This window comes from Pleurodeles waltl, chromosome 6 (genome assembly GCF_031143425.1).
Source record: "Pleurodeles waltl isolate 20211129_DDA chromosome 6, aPleWal1.hap1.20221129, whole genome shotgun sequence".
Classification (NCBI taxonomy): Eukaryota; Metazoa; Chordata; class Amphibia; order Caudata; family Salamandridae; genus Pleurodeles; species Pleurodeles waltl.
Window position 1 is genome coordinate 321,316,249 of NC_090445.1, and position 17,230 is coordinate 321,333,478.

The following is a 17,230-nucleotide window of genomic DNA, read 5'->3' on the forward strand; positions in this document are numbered from 1 at the left end:
TGACTAAGTATTCATGCATGCAAAGCTAGAAATAAGAATTAAAAAATGCATCACCATGAGGCTTGACTCCGACATCATCCCTTGTCTGACAACTTCAAGTTGTGGAACCCTGGCCAACCTAGACAAGAGAGAACAACCCTGATGGGATTATTCTCTGGGAAATGCGTCTATTCCCGGAGATGAGTTCCTTCTACCCTCAGATGACAAGCTTCCCCACCTTTATATACTTTAAACAAACTTAAGAGGAAGGTTCTAGAAACCCCCCTTCCTTTGAGTAAGTTGTGAAATTCAAGCGCTGGCTGTACCAGGTGAATGTTGAAAAAACACAGAGACTGGCCAGATCTCCCAGTGTATTTCTAAGATCGAGCTGTACCCTGCTCTACCATAAACATTCTCAGCCTGGTACATCCTTACCTACATTCCTCCCCCATGTTATGTTCCCTTTCCTATTAAGAAAAAGCAAAAACATGTTAACAAGTTGTGCGCGGAAAAATAACTGCGCCACCAGTGTGACGCCGTTAGAAGCTAAGCTAAGTACAAAATGGAGTCAGTGGTCAAGATGGAACCGGTGGTTAAATACAGATAGCATTACACATGCATATTAACTTTTTGCTGGTGACATTGTCATCTTCCTTTGTTCTTTTTCCAGAGGTGACACCAATTGAGCCTCAGGTCCCTTCACTTCAACAAGCCGAGCTGTCCCCTGCGGTTGTAGAGCGCCCAAGAAGCCCTCAAGTAAGCCCTGCTATACATGCTAAAAATAGGACAGCTAATCTATGCACCTCATATTCGTGAAAACTTAAAGTTGCCTAAGGCCTCTATTCAAATATAAAGCGGTCCATGCCTGCGCTCTAGATAATATGGAAAAACAGGGAATAGCTTGTCACTCAATTTATGTGACGAAAAGGCAATGCAGCACTCTCAACAGTTGTAAACAAATATAGGAGCTAAACTTTCACTGTTTGTTGACAGACAGACATTCTTGCAGCGAGTTTTTTGTTTTGTTTTTTGTTGTTTTTTTTGTTGGTTCCACCGTGTGGTTTCTTCCTATTTCAGCTGCATTTCAGCTTTCAATTTATGCATTCTGAAAAATTGTATGCATTTGCTACAAGAGGTATGAACATTTTTGAGGAAAAGAATTGTGGATGGTTGGTATGGGCGGTTCATTACAAGATCAGTCAGGGTATGAGTGAGAGTGCACTTGCACGGTTGACCAGAGAGAATTCCTGCAAGGGCTTTCCTCTTTCTTTGCAGACGTTCCCAATTTTCTTTTATTCGTGTTTGCTTTGACCCCAAAGAACAATCACATATTGAACAATCTTGACTGGTTCCTTTGCAACATTTTAGGTTCTCACTGCAGGTGACATTGCATGGGTCAGGGTATCGTCAGAGGTCACATGAGGTGCAGAAGTGAAAGATCGCAAAGAGTGTAATGAACCCGGTAGCAGTGTGAAAAGCAGATGGAATTACAGATGAAATAATCCATAGAGCTCAAAAGTTGCAGATCTACTGAACATAGGTGGACTGAATGAGAATGGGAACAAGGGGGGTCATTCTGACCCTGGCGGTAATTACCGCCATGGCGGAGGTTGGCGGTAGCACCGCCAACAGGCTGGCGGTGCTCCGCCGGGCATTCTGACCGCGGCGGTACAGCCGCGGCCAGAAGCGGAAAGCCGGCGGTGTACCGCCGACTTTCTGCTGCCCATGGGAATCCGCCATGGCGGCGCAGCGTGCTGCGCCGCCATGGGGATTCTGACAGCCCATACCGCCATCCTGTTCCTGGCGGTTCGCCCGCCGTGAACAGGATGGCGGTATGAGGTGTCGTGGGGCCCCTGGGGGCCCCACAAAGAATTTCAGTGTCTGCTTTGCAGACACTGAAATTCGCGACGGGTGCAACTGCACCCGTCGCACCTTCCCACTCCGCCGGCTCCATTCTGAGCCGGCTTCCTCGTGGGAAGGGTGTTTCCCGCTGGGCTGGCAGGCGGACTTTCGGCGGTCGCCCGCCAGCCCAGTGGGAAAGCCAGAATGACCGCCGCGGTCTTTTGACCGCGGAACGGTGTTTCGGCGGGAACCGCTTGGCGGGCGGCGACCGCCGTCCGCCGCGGTCAGAATCACCCCCAAGATGTTGAAACCTACATCTGCCAGAGTGCAATAACAGTTCAAAGGAGAATCAGAGAGATTTTCATCATTTGTGTCTGAGGAAGGATGAAGACATCAAGTAACTGATAAGTTTTAGAAGAGATTTGGTGCAAAAGTGGCATGACTCAATCAACATTAGTGGGTACATAAGCAGCGGGGTGAAAAAGTTGCTATGAATGAAGCAGATCATTGTTTTAATTTGCAAAGGGATGGTCAAGCCTTCACCCTCTTTTACCCAAATCTCTCTTGGCTATAACATTTGCGAAACGTAATGCAAGGCACATACAGCAAAACATTGCTTCAGTGAATCAAATAAGACAAAACAATAAAGCACCAAGTAAGGTATTTTGTTTTTCTTGTGTGGATCCGACTTCCATCTTCTCCTGCTTCTTGGCCCTGGGGGAGCAGATTTATTATAAACTAACTTTTTCGTTTTTGAAGCTGCTGCCGTTCCTATGGACACCGACCCGCTGCTGGTGCATGTTTCCTAACACCATTGATGTTTATTCCATGAGGTGGAACACAAGCAGACATCCTGCAACACAGCCTTATCCATTATCCATATTTTCCCGGTCAAGAGATACACTGACATGAAACCCAAATTCAACAGTATTGGGGTATCTTTCATAGATTCACATGCTTGAATAATTCCCGGTTGTTGAAATGGGAGTCCCACAGTATCACAGTAAGCAGTATATATCATTATAATAGGCTGTAAAGTGAATGCAAACTTCAGCATAATAGCCTACCTATGTACTTTTTAAATAATGACCAAAGTTGAACAATGACCATTCAGGCTACCGCGCCCTTTGCACACTCCCAACAGAGGCATCTTCCCTCTGATTTTCACTGCACGTTGTGAGTCAGTCTCCCTGAGCTCTGCTCAGTTTTTCCTGATTTGGTGATCCCCAAATCAGTATTTCTCTATTCCAGCATGTCACAACTGGTTAAGAAAGGCATCTTCAGACGTTGTGCCACCTGTGGTAAGAAAGGTTTACATTCGAAAGATCCTCACAAAGAATGTATATATTGTTTTCATCCATCCCACAAGGTGAGGGACTGCAAGATATGCAGAACTTATTCTACAAAAACCCTCAAAGACTGTGAGGGAAGGCTTTTACTATGGCTACAGAAACTTAAAACCAAAACTGTTGTAGTTTCTGAATAAGAAAGTAGTGAGTGTTCCATTTCCTCACAGACTTTGAGAAAGAGGGAAAGGCCTCGCCGTGATTCCCCTCATCACAGTAAAAAAGCCTTGAAAAAGACAAACCATGAATCTGCAGAAGGCTCTTCTCATGACGAAAAACAAAAAAGGGCTCCTTCATACTCTAAATCTGAGCCCTCAACTCCATCTACAACCCTTCTGTTGAAACCTAAATCATTATCTGAACCTCTCTCAAAGAGGCCACAAATCACTGTTAAATTAGCCGACGACACCAAACACATCAAAACCATTGCCGATAGCAGTGACCTGAATCCCCACGATTACTTCACTGTTGTCATCTATCCCATCGACGACATCGACAACAGTATCTGCATCTACAAAGACTGCCTCATCGACGACCACCACCACACCATCGACAAGATCTATTGCGTCAACGACGACAGTGACGTGACGAAGACAGTGCCAAGACCGCCGATGACTTCATCATCCTCAGTGCCTCCGTCGGCGACCACCTCAACAGTCACCTCGCCGACGACAACATTGACAACGCTGACTTTGGAAAAATCCTCCTCTTCGTCTGCAAAACCCAAAAAGAGATCATCCACATTACTATTGCCCACATCGTCGACGACCTTGTTGATGACTGTTTTATCACCTCAAGGTTTTCAATCTGAATTCACATCACCTGCTGAAGTGTCGTCACTTATACCCAGCCATTTATTAGATATTTGCGGCTCCGATGACGATTAGGGGATGTTTGGTACAGCTCACAGTCCCTCTGAATTACAGGTTAAATATCAGGATGAAGAAGAGGAAGAATGAGATTATTATGAGCATGTTTACCAAAGCCATCACTATGCACAGCAATATCATCATTATGCTCCTTCTCCTGGCATGGTCCAGGTTCCAACTGCTCTAGTGCATTGATATTGATGGTTTTCACATGTTAATGGAGAGAGCGGCCAAGCGATTCCAGCTGCCCATCACTATTAAACAGACAGACTATTTTCTCTATGATTTCAAGGATCAGTTTAGAAAGAAAGTCAGAGCAATACCAATTGTAGATTATATTTGAGAAGAAGGAGTGAAGATCATGAAGGCACCAGCGACCATTACTGCTGTTCTTCCTTTAATAGATAAGAAATACAAAGCACCGGAGGACTCACCTGCTTGTTTTATCGGACATCCAAGACCTGATTCAGTCACTTCTCAGACCGCAAAATACAGGTCTAAAATACTTCCACCCCAATAACTTCTCCTCCTGACAAAGAGGGCAGGCGGCTTGACAATATCGGCAAAATATTCACAGTCATGTCAGGTACGACTGTTCGGGCCACAAATCCTTGGCGATTCTGGGGCGATATGATTGCCAAATGTGGTCTGACATCGCCACATACCTGGATTTCAAATGATAAGGAAACTAAAGCCACTCACATTTTACAGAAGGGGGAAAAGTGGCATCTGAAATGATCAACTCTGCAGTGGATATTGCATCCATAGGCTTCCGGCAAATGGCAGGATAGGCTTTCCTTTGACACCAAGGTTGGCTTAAGGCTGTGTTGTTCTGCCTAGAACCAAAATACCTGGATATGGCCTTTGATAGCGATTCTTTATTTGGGAAGCACGTCAGTGACGCTCTACAGACCATAAAGGTGGACACAGAAGCAGCTCAATCCCTTGGTACACTCCAGTTTCATAAGACCCCTTTTTGCAGCGTACTTGGCCGCGGATCTTTCTCGTACTGTGGAAAATACCAAAGATACCACCCACAATCTTACCAACAGTCCTTTTGACCCACATACCAACAACATCAACCCTATCGAGCACCACCATCGGCAGCCTTCTCTAAGCAACCAAGAAGAAGACAGGCTGCTTCGCCAGAGATACCTCTAGTAAGCAGTGACAACTTTGAGGTACTTGCTATAACTCCTTCTCATCCTTCGGTGGGTGCCAGAATTTCCCACTGCTTACATCACTGGAGAAAATAACTTAGGACAAATGGGTCCTCAATCTCGTCAAGCATGGCCATACTCTGGAGTTCACTCAACTTCCATCTCAGACTGTACCAACAAAATTCCTCCTGCCTCACCTTCATTTTCCTGACCATGTTGTCAAAAAGGGCCTTGGAACCCGTCCCGCATTCCCAAAAAGGAGGGGAATTTTACTCCAGTTTTTCCTTGTGAGGAAGAAATCAGGGGAGTGGCGACCATTCTCAACCTGAGGAAACTCAACAAGTACCTGCAGCAACAATCTTTCTGTATGGTTTCCCTCCAGGAAATTCTCCAGCTTCTCAACCATGAAGATTTCCTTACAAGCCTCGATCTCTGGATTGCCTGTTTTCATATTCCCATCCATTCCAGCCATCACAAATTCCTGAGGTTTACAGTAAGCTGTACTCATTACCAGTTCAAAGTCCTTCCCTTTGGTCTCCGATCCACTCCCCGGATATTTACGAAATGTCTTGTCCTAGAGGCAGCCCATCTGCGACAACAAGGCATTCAAGTTTTCCCTTACCTTGGTTGAAAAAGGCTCCACCTTTCCAACATGTGTCAAGGGATACAGCCAAGTGTCTCCATCCCTTTCAAACCCTGGGCCTCACAGGTAATTTCTAGAAGTCTCTCCTTTCGCCTTCAATAAGGATAATTTTTCTGGGAGCAACTCTTGACACATTACTCTACAAGGCATTCTTGTTTGTGGGCAGACAATAGAAACTCTCCTTTCTGGCTCGCTCCCTTTCAAGAAGAGAGTGTGCTTCACTTTACTTGATCAAATCTCTACTAGGCATTATGTCTTCAGCCATTTTCTTACTACCTCATGCTTGTCTCAAAATACGACCTTTCCAGGAGCAATTGGACGTACAGTGACTCCAATTGGAAGGATAGTTCGACCACATTTTACAGATCAGACCTGTCATTTAAGCAGCTCTTTCCTGGTGGACAGCTCCAACAATCTTTCTGCAGGACTGACATTCCTTCCCCTCCTTTTGGAATATGTCATTACAACAGACATTTCTCTGGAAGGATGGGGAGCTCTTTTACACGATCTGCAGATTCAAGGAAGGTGGACTCCAGAACAGTTGAAACTTCATATCAACTTCCTCAGCTCAGAGCACTCTCACTGGCTATTCAAGCTTTCTTGCCGAAGGTTCAAGGTTCCCCTGTGTTGATAAGGACAGACAACACAACGAGTACGCATTACCTTAACAAACAGGGAGGTACACGATCCAGGATTCTGTCCCAGAAAGCTCAGACTATCTGGCCCTGGGTACAGAGACATCAAGTGGCCTTAAGGGCAGAATATCTCTGAGGAGTAAACAACTTTCTTGCAGATACTTTGAGCAGACATCTCAAATTGATCACAAATGGGAATTTAACCAACTGGCCCTGGATGCCATATTTCAAAAGCCCGATGTGGATATTTTTGCATCACAAGAGAACAAGAAATGTCGGTTTTACGCCAGCAGGTGCCCTGGGGGAATTCCCTTTCGAGCAGAGGTCTGGGATTGATGCTCACGATTTCCCACGATCCCAACTTATTCCCAGGGTTCTCCGAGAAATCAAATGGGAACCATGCCAGTTGATAATCAGAGCTCCATGATGTCCCTGACAAATCTGCTTAACGGAGCTCCTCATGGTGTCAATGGGCAAACACATTTAACTCCGGCCCCAAATAGCCTTGTTGTCGATGAACAATCACCAGGTCCTTCATCCAGCCTCAGTTTCTCTGCATTTATCAGCTTGGCTCCTGAGCACCATGAGCCACAGCACCTAAACAGTCCAGAAGATTGTCAGAGTATCCTTGCAAAGGCTAGAGCTCATTCTACTAACAAAACATATTGCTTCAAACTGAAATGCTTTTGTCTTTGGTGCAAAAAACCTAAAGTACATCCTATCACATCTCTTCCTAAACAAGTGTTACCATATTTACTGTCTCTAGCCAAATATGGTCTAACACACTGCTCTGTCAAAGTGCATTTGGCTGCTATTTCCAGGTATAGATGGACTTTGGGATCTCCTTCCTTATGGTCACACAGATTAATTGTCCAATTTCTTAAAGGACTTTTCAGGACATATCCCCCAATAAAATCACCGCCACCTGCATGGCCTCTTAACACGGTGCTATCCCAAATGATTAAAATTCAATTTGCCCGAATTCACAGAGCTGAACTAAAGTTACTTATTTGGAAAGTGGTGTTGTTACTAGCCCATACCTCTGCTAGAAGAGTAAGCAAACTTCAAGCATTCACTATTAGGAAACCTTTCCTACAATTTAAATATACCATGGTAATCCTACAAACTAATCCCAAATTCATTCCAAAGGTTCCCACTGATTTTCATTTAAATGAACCGGTTATGTTTAAGACTATCTTCACTAATCCTCAAACAGCAGTGGAACACAGTATTCATTCTCTTGATGTCAACAGATGTTTAAAATTTTACTTACAACAAAGAAAGCATATTTGCACTATTGATCAACTCTTTGTGGCCTATGGTAACAACAATAAAGGTGGACCAGTCTCCAAATCTATCATAGTAAGGTGGATTTCATTAGCCGTTCAGTTCTGCCACTCTAAGGCTGGCAGGCTTTTAAAACAAAAGACTAGAGCAAGCTCTACGACAGCAATTGCCACAACATTGGCCTTATTTGCTGGGGTGTCCATTAAAAATATATGCCATGCTGCAACGTGGAAGAGCAGGCACACTTTTCACTCAGCACTACTGTATGGATGCAGCACAGACTTCCGATACAGCCGTGGGTCTAGCAGTACTTCAGCATCTTTTCCAGTAAAGTGAGCCTCTTACCATATGTTGTATAATGTTATACCCACCATCCGCTGTCATAATCATGTATATTTGTTGCTTATGTATTGCACTGCTAAGTATTTTGATCCCAGCAAGTGTATCTATGAAAGATACCCCAATACTGGAGCAAGAATTTGTTACTTACCTGTAACTCCATGTAGGAAAGTACCCTCTTTTTGACATTTTTATCCCCACTTTTTTGCCTGATGTCAGTGTGTTTTGATTGTGTTCACTGGGATCCTGCTAACCAGGACCCCAGTGACTGTGGTCTCTCCCTCTATATTCGGTTGGCCCTGACTTAGTACACCCCACAATTGGCATACTGGTGCCCCCAAGCAAGTCCCCAGTGTAGGAAGGTAGCCTATTTCTAGCCTTGTTACCCCCACTTTTGGTCTGTTTGTGAGTATATGTCAGGGTGTTTTTACTGTCTCACTGGGATCCTGCTAGCCAGGGCCCCAGTGCTCATAGTGGAAACTCTATGTTGTCAGTGTGTTTGATATGTGTCACTGGGATCCTGCTAGCCTGGACCCCAGTGCTCATAAGTTTGTGGCCTATATGTGTTCCCTGTGTGGTGCCTAACTGTATCACTGAGGCTCTGCTAACCAGAACCTCAGTGTTTATGCTCTCTCTGCTTTTAAAATTGTCACTGCAGGCTAGTGACTAATTTTACCAATTCTGTTTGGCAGACTGGAACACTCTTATAATTCCCTAGTATATGGTACCTAGGTACCAGGGTATTGGGGTTCCAGGAGATCCCTATGGGCTGCAGCATTTCTTTTGCCACCCGTAGGGAGCTCAGACAATTCTTACACAGGACTGCCACTGCAGCCTGAGTGAAATAACGTCCACGTTATTTCACAGCCATTTTACACTGCACTTAAGTAACTTATAAGTCACCTATATGTCTAACCCTCACTTAGTGAAGGTTAGGTGCAAAGTTACTAAGTGTGAGGGCACCCTGGCACTAGCCAAGGTGCCCCCACATTGTTCAGGGCAATGTCCCCGGACTTTGTGAGTGCGGGGACACCATTACACGCGTGCACTACATATAGGTCAATACCTATATGTGGCGTCACAATGGTAACTCCGAACATGGCCATGTAACATGTCTAGGATCATGGAATTGTCCCCCCAATACCATTCTGGTATTGGGGGGACAATTCCATGCATACCCGGGGCTCCAGCATAGAGCCCCGGTACTGCCAAACTAACACTCTGGGGTTTTCCCTGCAGCTACCGCTGCTGCCAACCCTCAGACAGGTTTCTGACCCCCCGGGGCCTGGGCAGCCCAGTCCCAGGAAGGCAGAACAAAGGATTTCCTCTGAGAGAGGGTGTTACACCCTCTCCCTTTGGAAATAGGTGTTGAGGGCCTGAGAGGAGTAGCCTCTCCTGGCCTCTGGAAATGCTTTGAAGGGCACAGATGGTGCCCTCCTTGCATACGCCAGTCAACACCGGTTCAGGGATCCCCCCAGCCCTGCTCTGGCACGAAACTGGACAAAGGAAAGGGGAGTGACTACTCCCCTGACCAGCAGCTCCCAAGGGGAGGTGCCCAGAGCTCCTCCAGTGTGTCCCAGACCTCTGCCATCTTTGGTGCAGAGGTGTGAGGGCACAATGGACACCTCTGAATGGCCAGTGCCAGCAGGTGACGTCAGAGACCCCTCCTGATAGGTGCTTACCTTTCTCTGTAGCCAATCCTCCTCTGAGGGCTATTTACGGTCTCTCCTGTGGGTTTCTCGGCAGATAACGAATGCAAGAGCTCACCAGAGTTCCTCTGCACTTCTCTCTTTGACTTCTGCCAAGGATCGACCGCTGACTGCTCCAGGACGCCTGCAAAACCGCAACAAAGTAGCAAGAAGACTACCAGCAATATTGTAGTGCCTCATCCTGCCGGCTTTCTCGACTGTTTTCTGGTGGTGCATGCTCTGAGGTCTGTCTGCCTTCACCCTGCTCTGGAAGCCAGGAAGAAATCTCCCGTGGGTCGACGGAATCTTAACCCTGCCAACGCAGGCACCAAACTTCTGCATTACCGGTCCTCTGGGTCCCCTCTCATCTTGACAAGTGTGATGCCTGGAACACAGGAGCTGGATCCAAGTGTCCCCGACAGTCCAGTGGCCCTTCTGTCCAAATTTGGTGGAGGTAAGTCCTTGCCTCCCCACGCCAAACAGTAATCCTGTGTACTGCGTGAACTGCAGCTGCTAGCGCTTCTGTGCACTTTTGCAAGACTTCCTTTGTGCACAGCCTAGCCCAGGTCCCCAGCACTCCGTCCTGCATTACCCAACTCGCTGAGTTGGACTCCGACTTCGACTCCCTTTTGTTGTGCTGAGACGACCACCGTGCTCAGATCTTCTGAACGCCTGTTCAGGTGCTTCTGCGGGTACTGCCTGCTTAGGCGTGGGCTCTCTGTGTTGCTGAGCGCCCCCTCTGTCTCCTCCTCCAAGGGGCGACCTCCAGGTCCTTCCTGGGCCCTGGCAGCACCCAAAACCTTCAACTGCGACTCTTGCAGCTAGCAAGGATTGTTTGCGGTCTTTCTGCGTGGAAACAACTCTGCATCCTCCAGCACGCCGTGGGACATCTTCTGACCAAAGGAGAAGTTCCTGGCACCTTCTGTTGTTGCAGAATCTTTGGCTTCTTCCACCCGGAGGCAGCCCTTTCGCACCTTCATCCGGGGTTTAGTGGGCTTCTGCCCCACTGGACACCTGTGTGACTCTCTGACTCGGTCCCCTTCCTTTACAGGTCCTCAGGTCCAACAATCTGTCTTCAGTGCTTTGCAGTCAGTTGTTGTCTTTGCAGAATCCGCTATCTCGACTTTATTGTCTTTCTGGGTTAGTAGGGTAACTTTACTCCTACTTTTCAGGGTCTTGGGTGGGGTATCTTGGACACCCTTAGTGTTTTCTTACACTCCCAGCGACCCTCTACACACTACCTTAGGCCTGGGGTCCATTCGTGGTTCGCATTCCACTTGTGAAGTATATGGTTTATGTTGCCCCTAGGCCTATTGTCTCCTATTGCATTCTATGGTGTTCTACAGCGTTTGCACTACTTTTCTAACTGTGTACTTACCTGATTTTGTTTTTTGTGTATATTTTGTGTATATTACTTACCTCCTAAGGGAGTATATCCTCTGAGATACTTTTGGCATATTGTCACTAAAATAAAGTGCCTTTATTTTTAGTAACTCTGAGTGTTGTGTTTTCTTATGATATAGTGCTATATGATATAAGTGGTATAGTAGGAGCTTTGCATGTCTCCTAGTTCAGCCTAAGCTGCTCTGCTATAGCTACCTCTATCAGCCTAAGCTGCTAGAACACTACTAATCTACTACTAAGGGATAACTGGACCTGGCACAAGGTGTAAGTAACCCAAGGTACCCACTTTAAGCCAGGCCAGCCTCCTACACCCAGGGCATTGGGGATCCAAGGGTTCCCCATTTGCTGCAGCGTGTATTATGCCACCCATGAGGAGCCCTTGCAAAATGTGTCTGCAGGCCTTCCATGGCAGCCTGCGTTAAAAGGTGCATACACCCTTTCACTACAGGTCACTGCACCAGATCAGCATAAGTCACCCCTATGGCAGGCCCTCCTAGCCCAGAGGGCAGGGTGCAAGCACCTGTGTGTGAGGACACCCCTGCATGAGCATAGGTGCCCCTACAAACTTCAGCTCAATTTTCCTTTCGTAAGTGCAGGGAAACCATTTTACCTGTGTACTGGATAAGTCCGAATTTGGGCATATTTGGTATCAAAATGTCAGAATCATACGCCAATACTGTTGCCAGTATTGGTTGTATGATTCCATGCACTCAGGGGTTCCTTAGAGGACCCCTAGCTTTGCTCCTACCAGTTTGCAGGGTTTTCCCTGGCAGCCCGCGCTGCGACCATCCGACAGGTTTCTGCCCTGCTGTTGCTTGACTAGCTCAAGCCCAGGAAGGCAGATTAAAGGATTTCCTTTAGGTGTGGGAGGCAACACCCTCTCCGTTTGGAAATAGGTGTTACATGCTTGGGAGGGGTAGCCTCCCCAAGCCACCGGTATGCTTTGAAGGGCATATTTGGTGCTCTCATCACATAACCTGGTTTGCACTAGTCCAGGGACCCCCGGTCCCTGCTCTGGCACAATACTGGACAATGGATAGGGGAGCAACCACTCCCCTGTCCATCACCATCCCAGGGGTGGTGGCCAGAGCTCCTCCAGGTGGCCACTTCATTCTGCCATCTTGAATCCAAGATGGGCAAAGGCCCCTGGGTACATCTGAGTGGCCAGGTCCGTCAGGTGACGTCTCATCCCCCTCCTGATAGGTGGTCACCCTGCTAGGTGACCAATTCCCATTTCTGGGCTTTTTAGGGTCACCCTTTTGGTAGATCCTCAGATTCAAAGTGCAATATTCCAGCAGGATTCCTCTGCATCGTTTTTTTCATCTTCTGGCCAACGGGACTGCGACTGGACCCTCCAGGATCTGACAAGCTGCAGCTCCAGTGAAGACTCCGCTTTACAACATTGTTTCTATGGCTGCTTCCAGCAACTGCAACATTTCCCTGGCTGTGCATCCTCTGAGGGCGACAAGTCTTCTGCCTGCACAAAAAGCAAGAAGGAATCTCCCTTGGAGTGAAGGAGTCACTCTGAAGGAGTCACTACCCTGCAATCCGCAGGCACCAACTGTGACGACGACCGGCTGCATGGATCCTCTCTCCTTCCGAACTGCATGGATATTGCATCACAGGTGGTGGTTTGCAGTGGTTCCCTTGGTCTTCGCTAGCTTGTCCAACTTGGGAGACACAAAGTCCTTGCCTTTCCTTCCACAGGTAACCCTGTGCACGGCGACTCTTGCAGCTACCAAGGCTTGTTGCTTTTCTTTCAAGGGATCGTCAGACTCCATGTAGCCCCGGCCTCCAGGCCTCTTCCCTGCAAAGCACAGTCTCCTTCCTGCTAGCCAGACAACGTCGGACTCCTCTCCAGGTGTGCTGAGTTGACCTCACTGCGACTCCTGTGCTTGCTGCCTGTGGGGGCTGCATCCTCGAATTCTGGCTCTCCTCACTGCTGAGGGTCGCCTGAGACACCCCTCCTTGGGTTGAGTTCCCCCAGACTTTCCTGGTCCTCAGCAGCTCTGAAACTCTTCTTCTGGAACTCTTGCCTTTACCAAGGCTTTCTGGTGGTTTTTTCTCATCACTGACTACTCTTCTTCCGATGTAGGATATCGACTGCATCACTTCTAGAACTCTTCTCCCACTCCTGTGGTGTATTGTCGACCCCTGGTCTTCACCATCAACCTGGTCCTTCATCTCCAGAATAGTGGGTAGTGGCTCCTGTTCTGCCCCAACATGACACTGCAACTGGAACTATACTTGGCCCATTTCATTAGCAGGTCCTCTTCTGTCAGGATCTATCCTCTGTTGCCTCCAGTCCTGCTTTGGTCTTGAACAGTCCTTTTACAAACTTTACCTGTGGGTTTGGGGAAATACCAGGTACTTCTCTCCTGGTCGTTGGGGGGGCACTCTGGTACTTTTGAGGTCCCTAGTTCTTCCATCTTTCCTCTACAGATTCCACTTCCTTAGGTGGGGGACTGCCTTTTGCATTTCATTTACTTAGTATATGGTTTGATCTCCCCCTAGGGTCTCCATTACTTTCTGATATGTCACTGTTTTCTCTTGCTTTCTATGCCAATTCCTAACTTCTTATGTGTATATAATAGCATGTATACTCACCTGCTGGTGGAGTATTGCCTATACAGTATTTTAGTCTTCTTGTTACCATAATAAAGTATCTTTATTGTAACACTGTGCAGTTCTTTCAGGTGTGTAAGTGCTGTGTGACTACAGTGGTATTGCATATGTTTGGCATGTCTCCTAGATAAGTTGTGGCCGCTCATCCACAGCTACCTCTAGAGAGCCCTGGCTTCCTAGACCCAGCTTACACCTCATTAATAGGGAATACTGTATGAAAGTACCTTCTTTTTGGCATGTTACCCCCAATTTCTGACTGATGTCAGTGTGTTTGACTGAGTCACTGGGATCCTACCAATCAGGACCACAGTGCTTATGGTCTCTCCTCTAAATTTTGCCATTGCATAATAGTAACCCAGTATTTTACCCACAATTGGCATACTGGTAACCCCTTATAAGTCCCTAGTATATGGTACCTAAGTACCCAGGGCATTGGGGTTCCAGGGGATCCCTATGGGCTGCAGCATTTCGTTTGCCACCTCTAGGGAGCCCATGAAAGGTTTCTACAGGACTGCCATTGCAGCCTGTGTAAAATGGTGCATACACCCCTTCACTGCCACTTACACTGCAGCAGGTCACTTATAAGTCATCCAAATGTCAGGCCCTCCAACCCTGAAGGCTGGGTGCAGTGTACCTGTGTGTGGGAGGGCACCCCTGCACTAGCAGAGGTGCCCCTATGTTGGCCAGGGCCATTTTACTTGTGCACTATACATAGGTCACTACCTATGTCCAGCTTCACAATGGTAAATCCGAATATGGTCATGTTTGGTATCAAACATGTTGGAATCATACCCCAAGGCTTTTGCAAGCATTGGTTGTATGATTCCATGCACTCTGGGGGCTCATTAGAGGACCCCCAGTACTGCCATTACAGCCTTCTGAGGTTTTCCAGGCAGCCCAAGATGCTGCCACCTCACATACAGGTTTCTGTCCTCCTGTTGCTCAAGCAGCTGGAGCCCAGGAAAGCAGAACAAAGCATTTCCTTTGGGAGAGGGGTGTTACACCCTCTCCCTTTGGAAATAGGTGTTACAGGCAAGGGAGGGGTAGCCTCCCAGAGCCTCTGGAAATGCCTTGTATAATCCAGTCTTACCGGTTCAGGGACCCCCTGGACAAAGGGAAGGAGAGTGACCACTCACTCCCCTGTCCATCACCACCCCAGGGGTGGTGCTCAGAGCTCCTCCTCTCCTCCTCTGAGGATGGTTTTGCCATCTTGGATTTCAAGTTGGCGGGGCACTCTGGGAGCATCTGAGTGGCCAGTGCCAGCAGGTGACGTCAGAGCCCTCCCCTGATAGGTGCTTAACTGTGTAGCTGACCAATCCCCCTTTCAGGGCTATTTAGGGTCCCTCTCTTGGATGGTTCTTCAGATTCGGATTGCAAGACTCCAGCAGAAATCCTCTACATTCTTTACTTCACCGTCTTACCGACGTACATCCTCCGAGCACTGTGGTGAAGGAGTCACTTCCCTGGTCCCGACAGTCCTGACGTCTCGCTGTCCAACTTTGGTGGAGGTAAGGGCTTGCCTCCCCATGCAAGACAGTACCCCGTGCACCTTTTCTGTAGTGCTGCGTAGGCCTCATTTTGAACCTTCTTGGTCCCCGTGCTTTGGGACTCCTGTGTGCGCTCCCTGGTCTTCTGAGTGCTCTCTGAGTTGTTGAGAGCCCACTCTGTCTCCCCCTCCTGGGTAGAGGCCACCAGGTCCCTCCTGGTCTTGGGCAGTGCCATTTTCCGCTAACCGTAAGCTTTGCGTGGGCCAAGGCTTATTGGCGGAATCCAGCAATGCAAACCAGACTGCAGTCATCCATCCAGCATGGGACATCATCTGCACCTACCAGGAACCCACATCCGTCTCCTTGGGTGGTGCTGACTGTCGTTCTTCACTGTTGGTTCTTCATATGCACCTCCATCCAGGTTAGCAGGGGCTCCTGTTCTCCCTGGACTCTTTAGTGCTTCTTGGACTTGGTCCCCTTCTTCCACAGGTCTTCAGGTCCAGGAATCCATAGTTGGTGTCTTGCAGTCTCTTCTGGTTCTTGCATTATCTTCTTTCTCACGTTCTTGTGTGTTATAGGAAAGTTACTGTGATTTACTCCTGCTTTCCTGGGCTCCGGGGTGGGTTCTATTACTTACCTTTGGTGTTTTCTAATACTCCCAATTCCCCTCTACACATTACACTGACCTAGGTGGGAAACTGACTTTCGCATTCCACTATTTTAATATATGGTTTGTGTCCCCTAGGCCCGTTTCTAACTATTGTGATTTTCACTATTTGCAGTGTTTTCTAACTGTTTTTATAGCTAATTCTGCATTTTAGTGTTTATACTGTGTATATTACCTACCTCCTAAGGGAATATTGCCTCTGTGGTATTTTTGGCATTTGTGTCACCAAAATAAAGTACCTTTATTTTTGTAACACTGAGTATTTTCTTTCATGTGTGTGAGTACTGTGTGACTACTGTGGTATTGAATGAGCTTTGCATGTCTCCTAGTTAGGCCTTGGCTGCTCATCCACACTACCCCTAGGGAGCCTGGCTTCTAGACACTGCCTACATTTCACTAATAAGGAATAACTGGACCTGGTATAAGGTGTAAGTACCTTTGGTTCCCACTGCACACCAGGCCTGCTTTCTACACTCCTGTTCTTCAGTATTGGTATCTTTCATAGATTCACATGCAACCCACCCTTCTCCCCTTAGAGGCTCTCCTTCTTGGCCAGTGAGTTTTATCCCACTAGTGCTTTGAAAAAATAAAAGGGAAGATGCCTATGTTTGGAGTGTTCCAAGGGTGCGGTTGCCTGCTTGGTCATTAGTCAACTTTGGTCCTTTATAAAAAGGGCATATATAGGCTATTAAGCTGAACTTTGCATTCCCTTTACAGGCTATTATACTGATATATCCTGCCTACTATGATACATCAGGACTCACAATTCGATGACGGAATAATTCAAGCATTTGAATCAATGAATGATACCAATACTGGAGAATGGGAGTTACAGGTTCAAATTTATACATTCTCTCCGTATGTCTTCTGTATCAGTCATAGTCCACTTGCTACTTCCTCTACCAATCTGCGTGGCTTCTGACCAGAGTCTGAACCATTATACTATGAACCCTGCACAACCTGGTGTGAAAGCATGGCACAATCAAGTTATTACTTTGACTGCATCATGTGGTTCCTTTGTATTTATTGATCAACAAAACCATCAATATAGACAGATACTGCCAGATTACTTATGGAATAAATGAGACTTCTGCTTTCCAGTTTTCCAGCAAATGTACTTGTGCTAATTACTATGCATTCCTTTTTGCATAGCCTTCAAAAATTACCCAGGATAAGTACCTCCAACTATGGCTCAAAAGGTAAAAAAGGAGGATAGAGCCATCATACAAATCCTTTGAATCCTGCATATCCTCTCCATT

At 47.1% G+C, this 17,230-nt stretch overlaps 1 protein-coding gene across 1 annotated transcript in view; it reads left to right on the forward strand.

Moving 5' to 3' along the window:
- The window catches only part of REC8 (REC8 meiotic recombination protein), a 1,036,252-nt gene that overhangs the window by 421,587 nt on the left and 597,435 nt on the right, over nt 1-17,230 (forward strand). Inside the window, exon 11 of the mRNA XM_069238146.1 lies at nt 650-735. Coding sequence (XP_069094247.1) covers nt 650-735 — 86 coding nt within the window. The remainder of the gene's footprint in view (nt 1-649; nt 736-17,230) is intronic.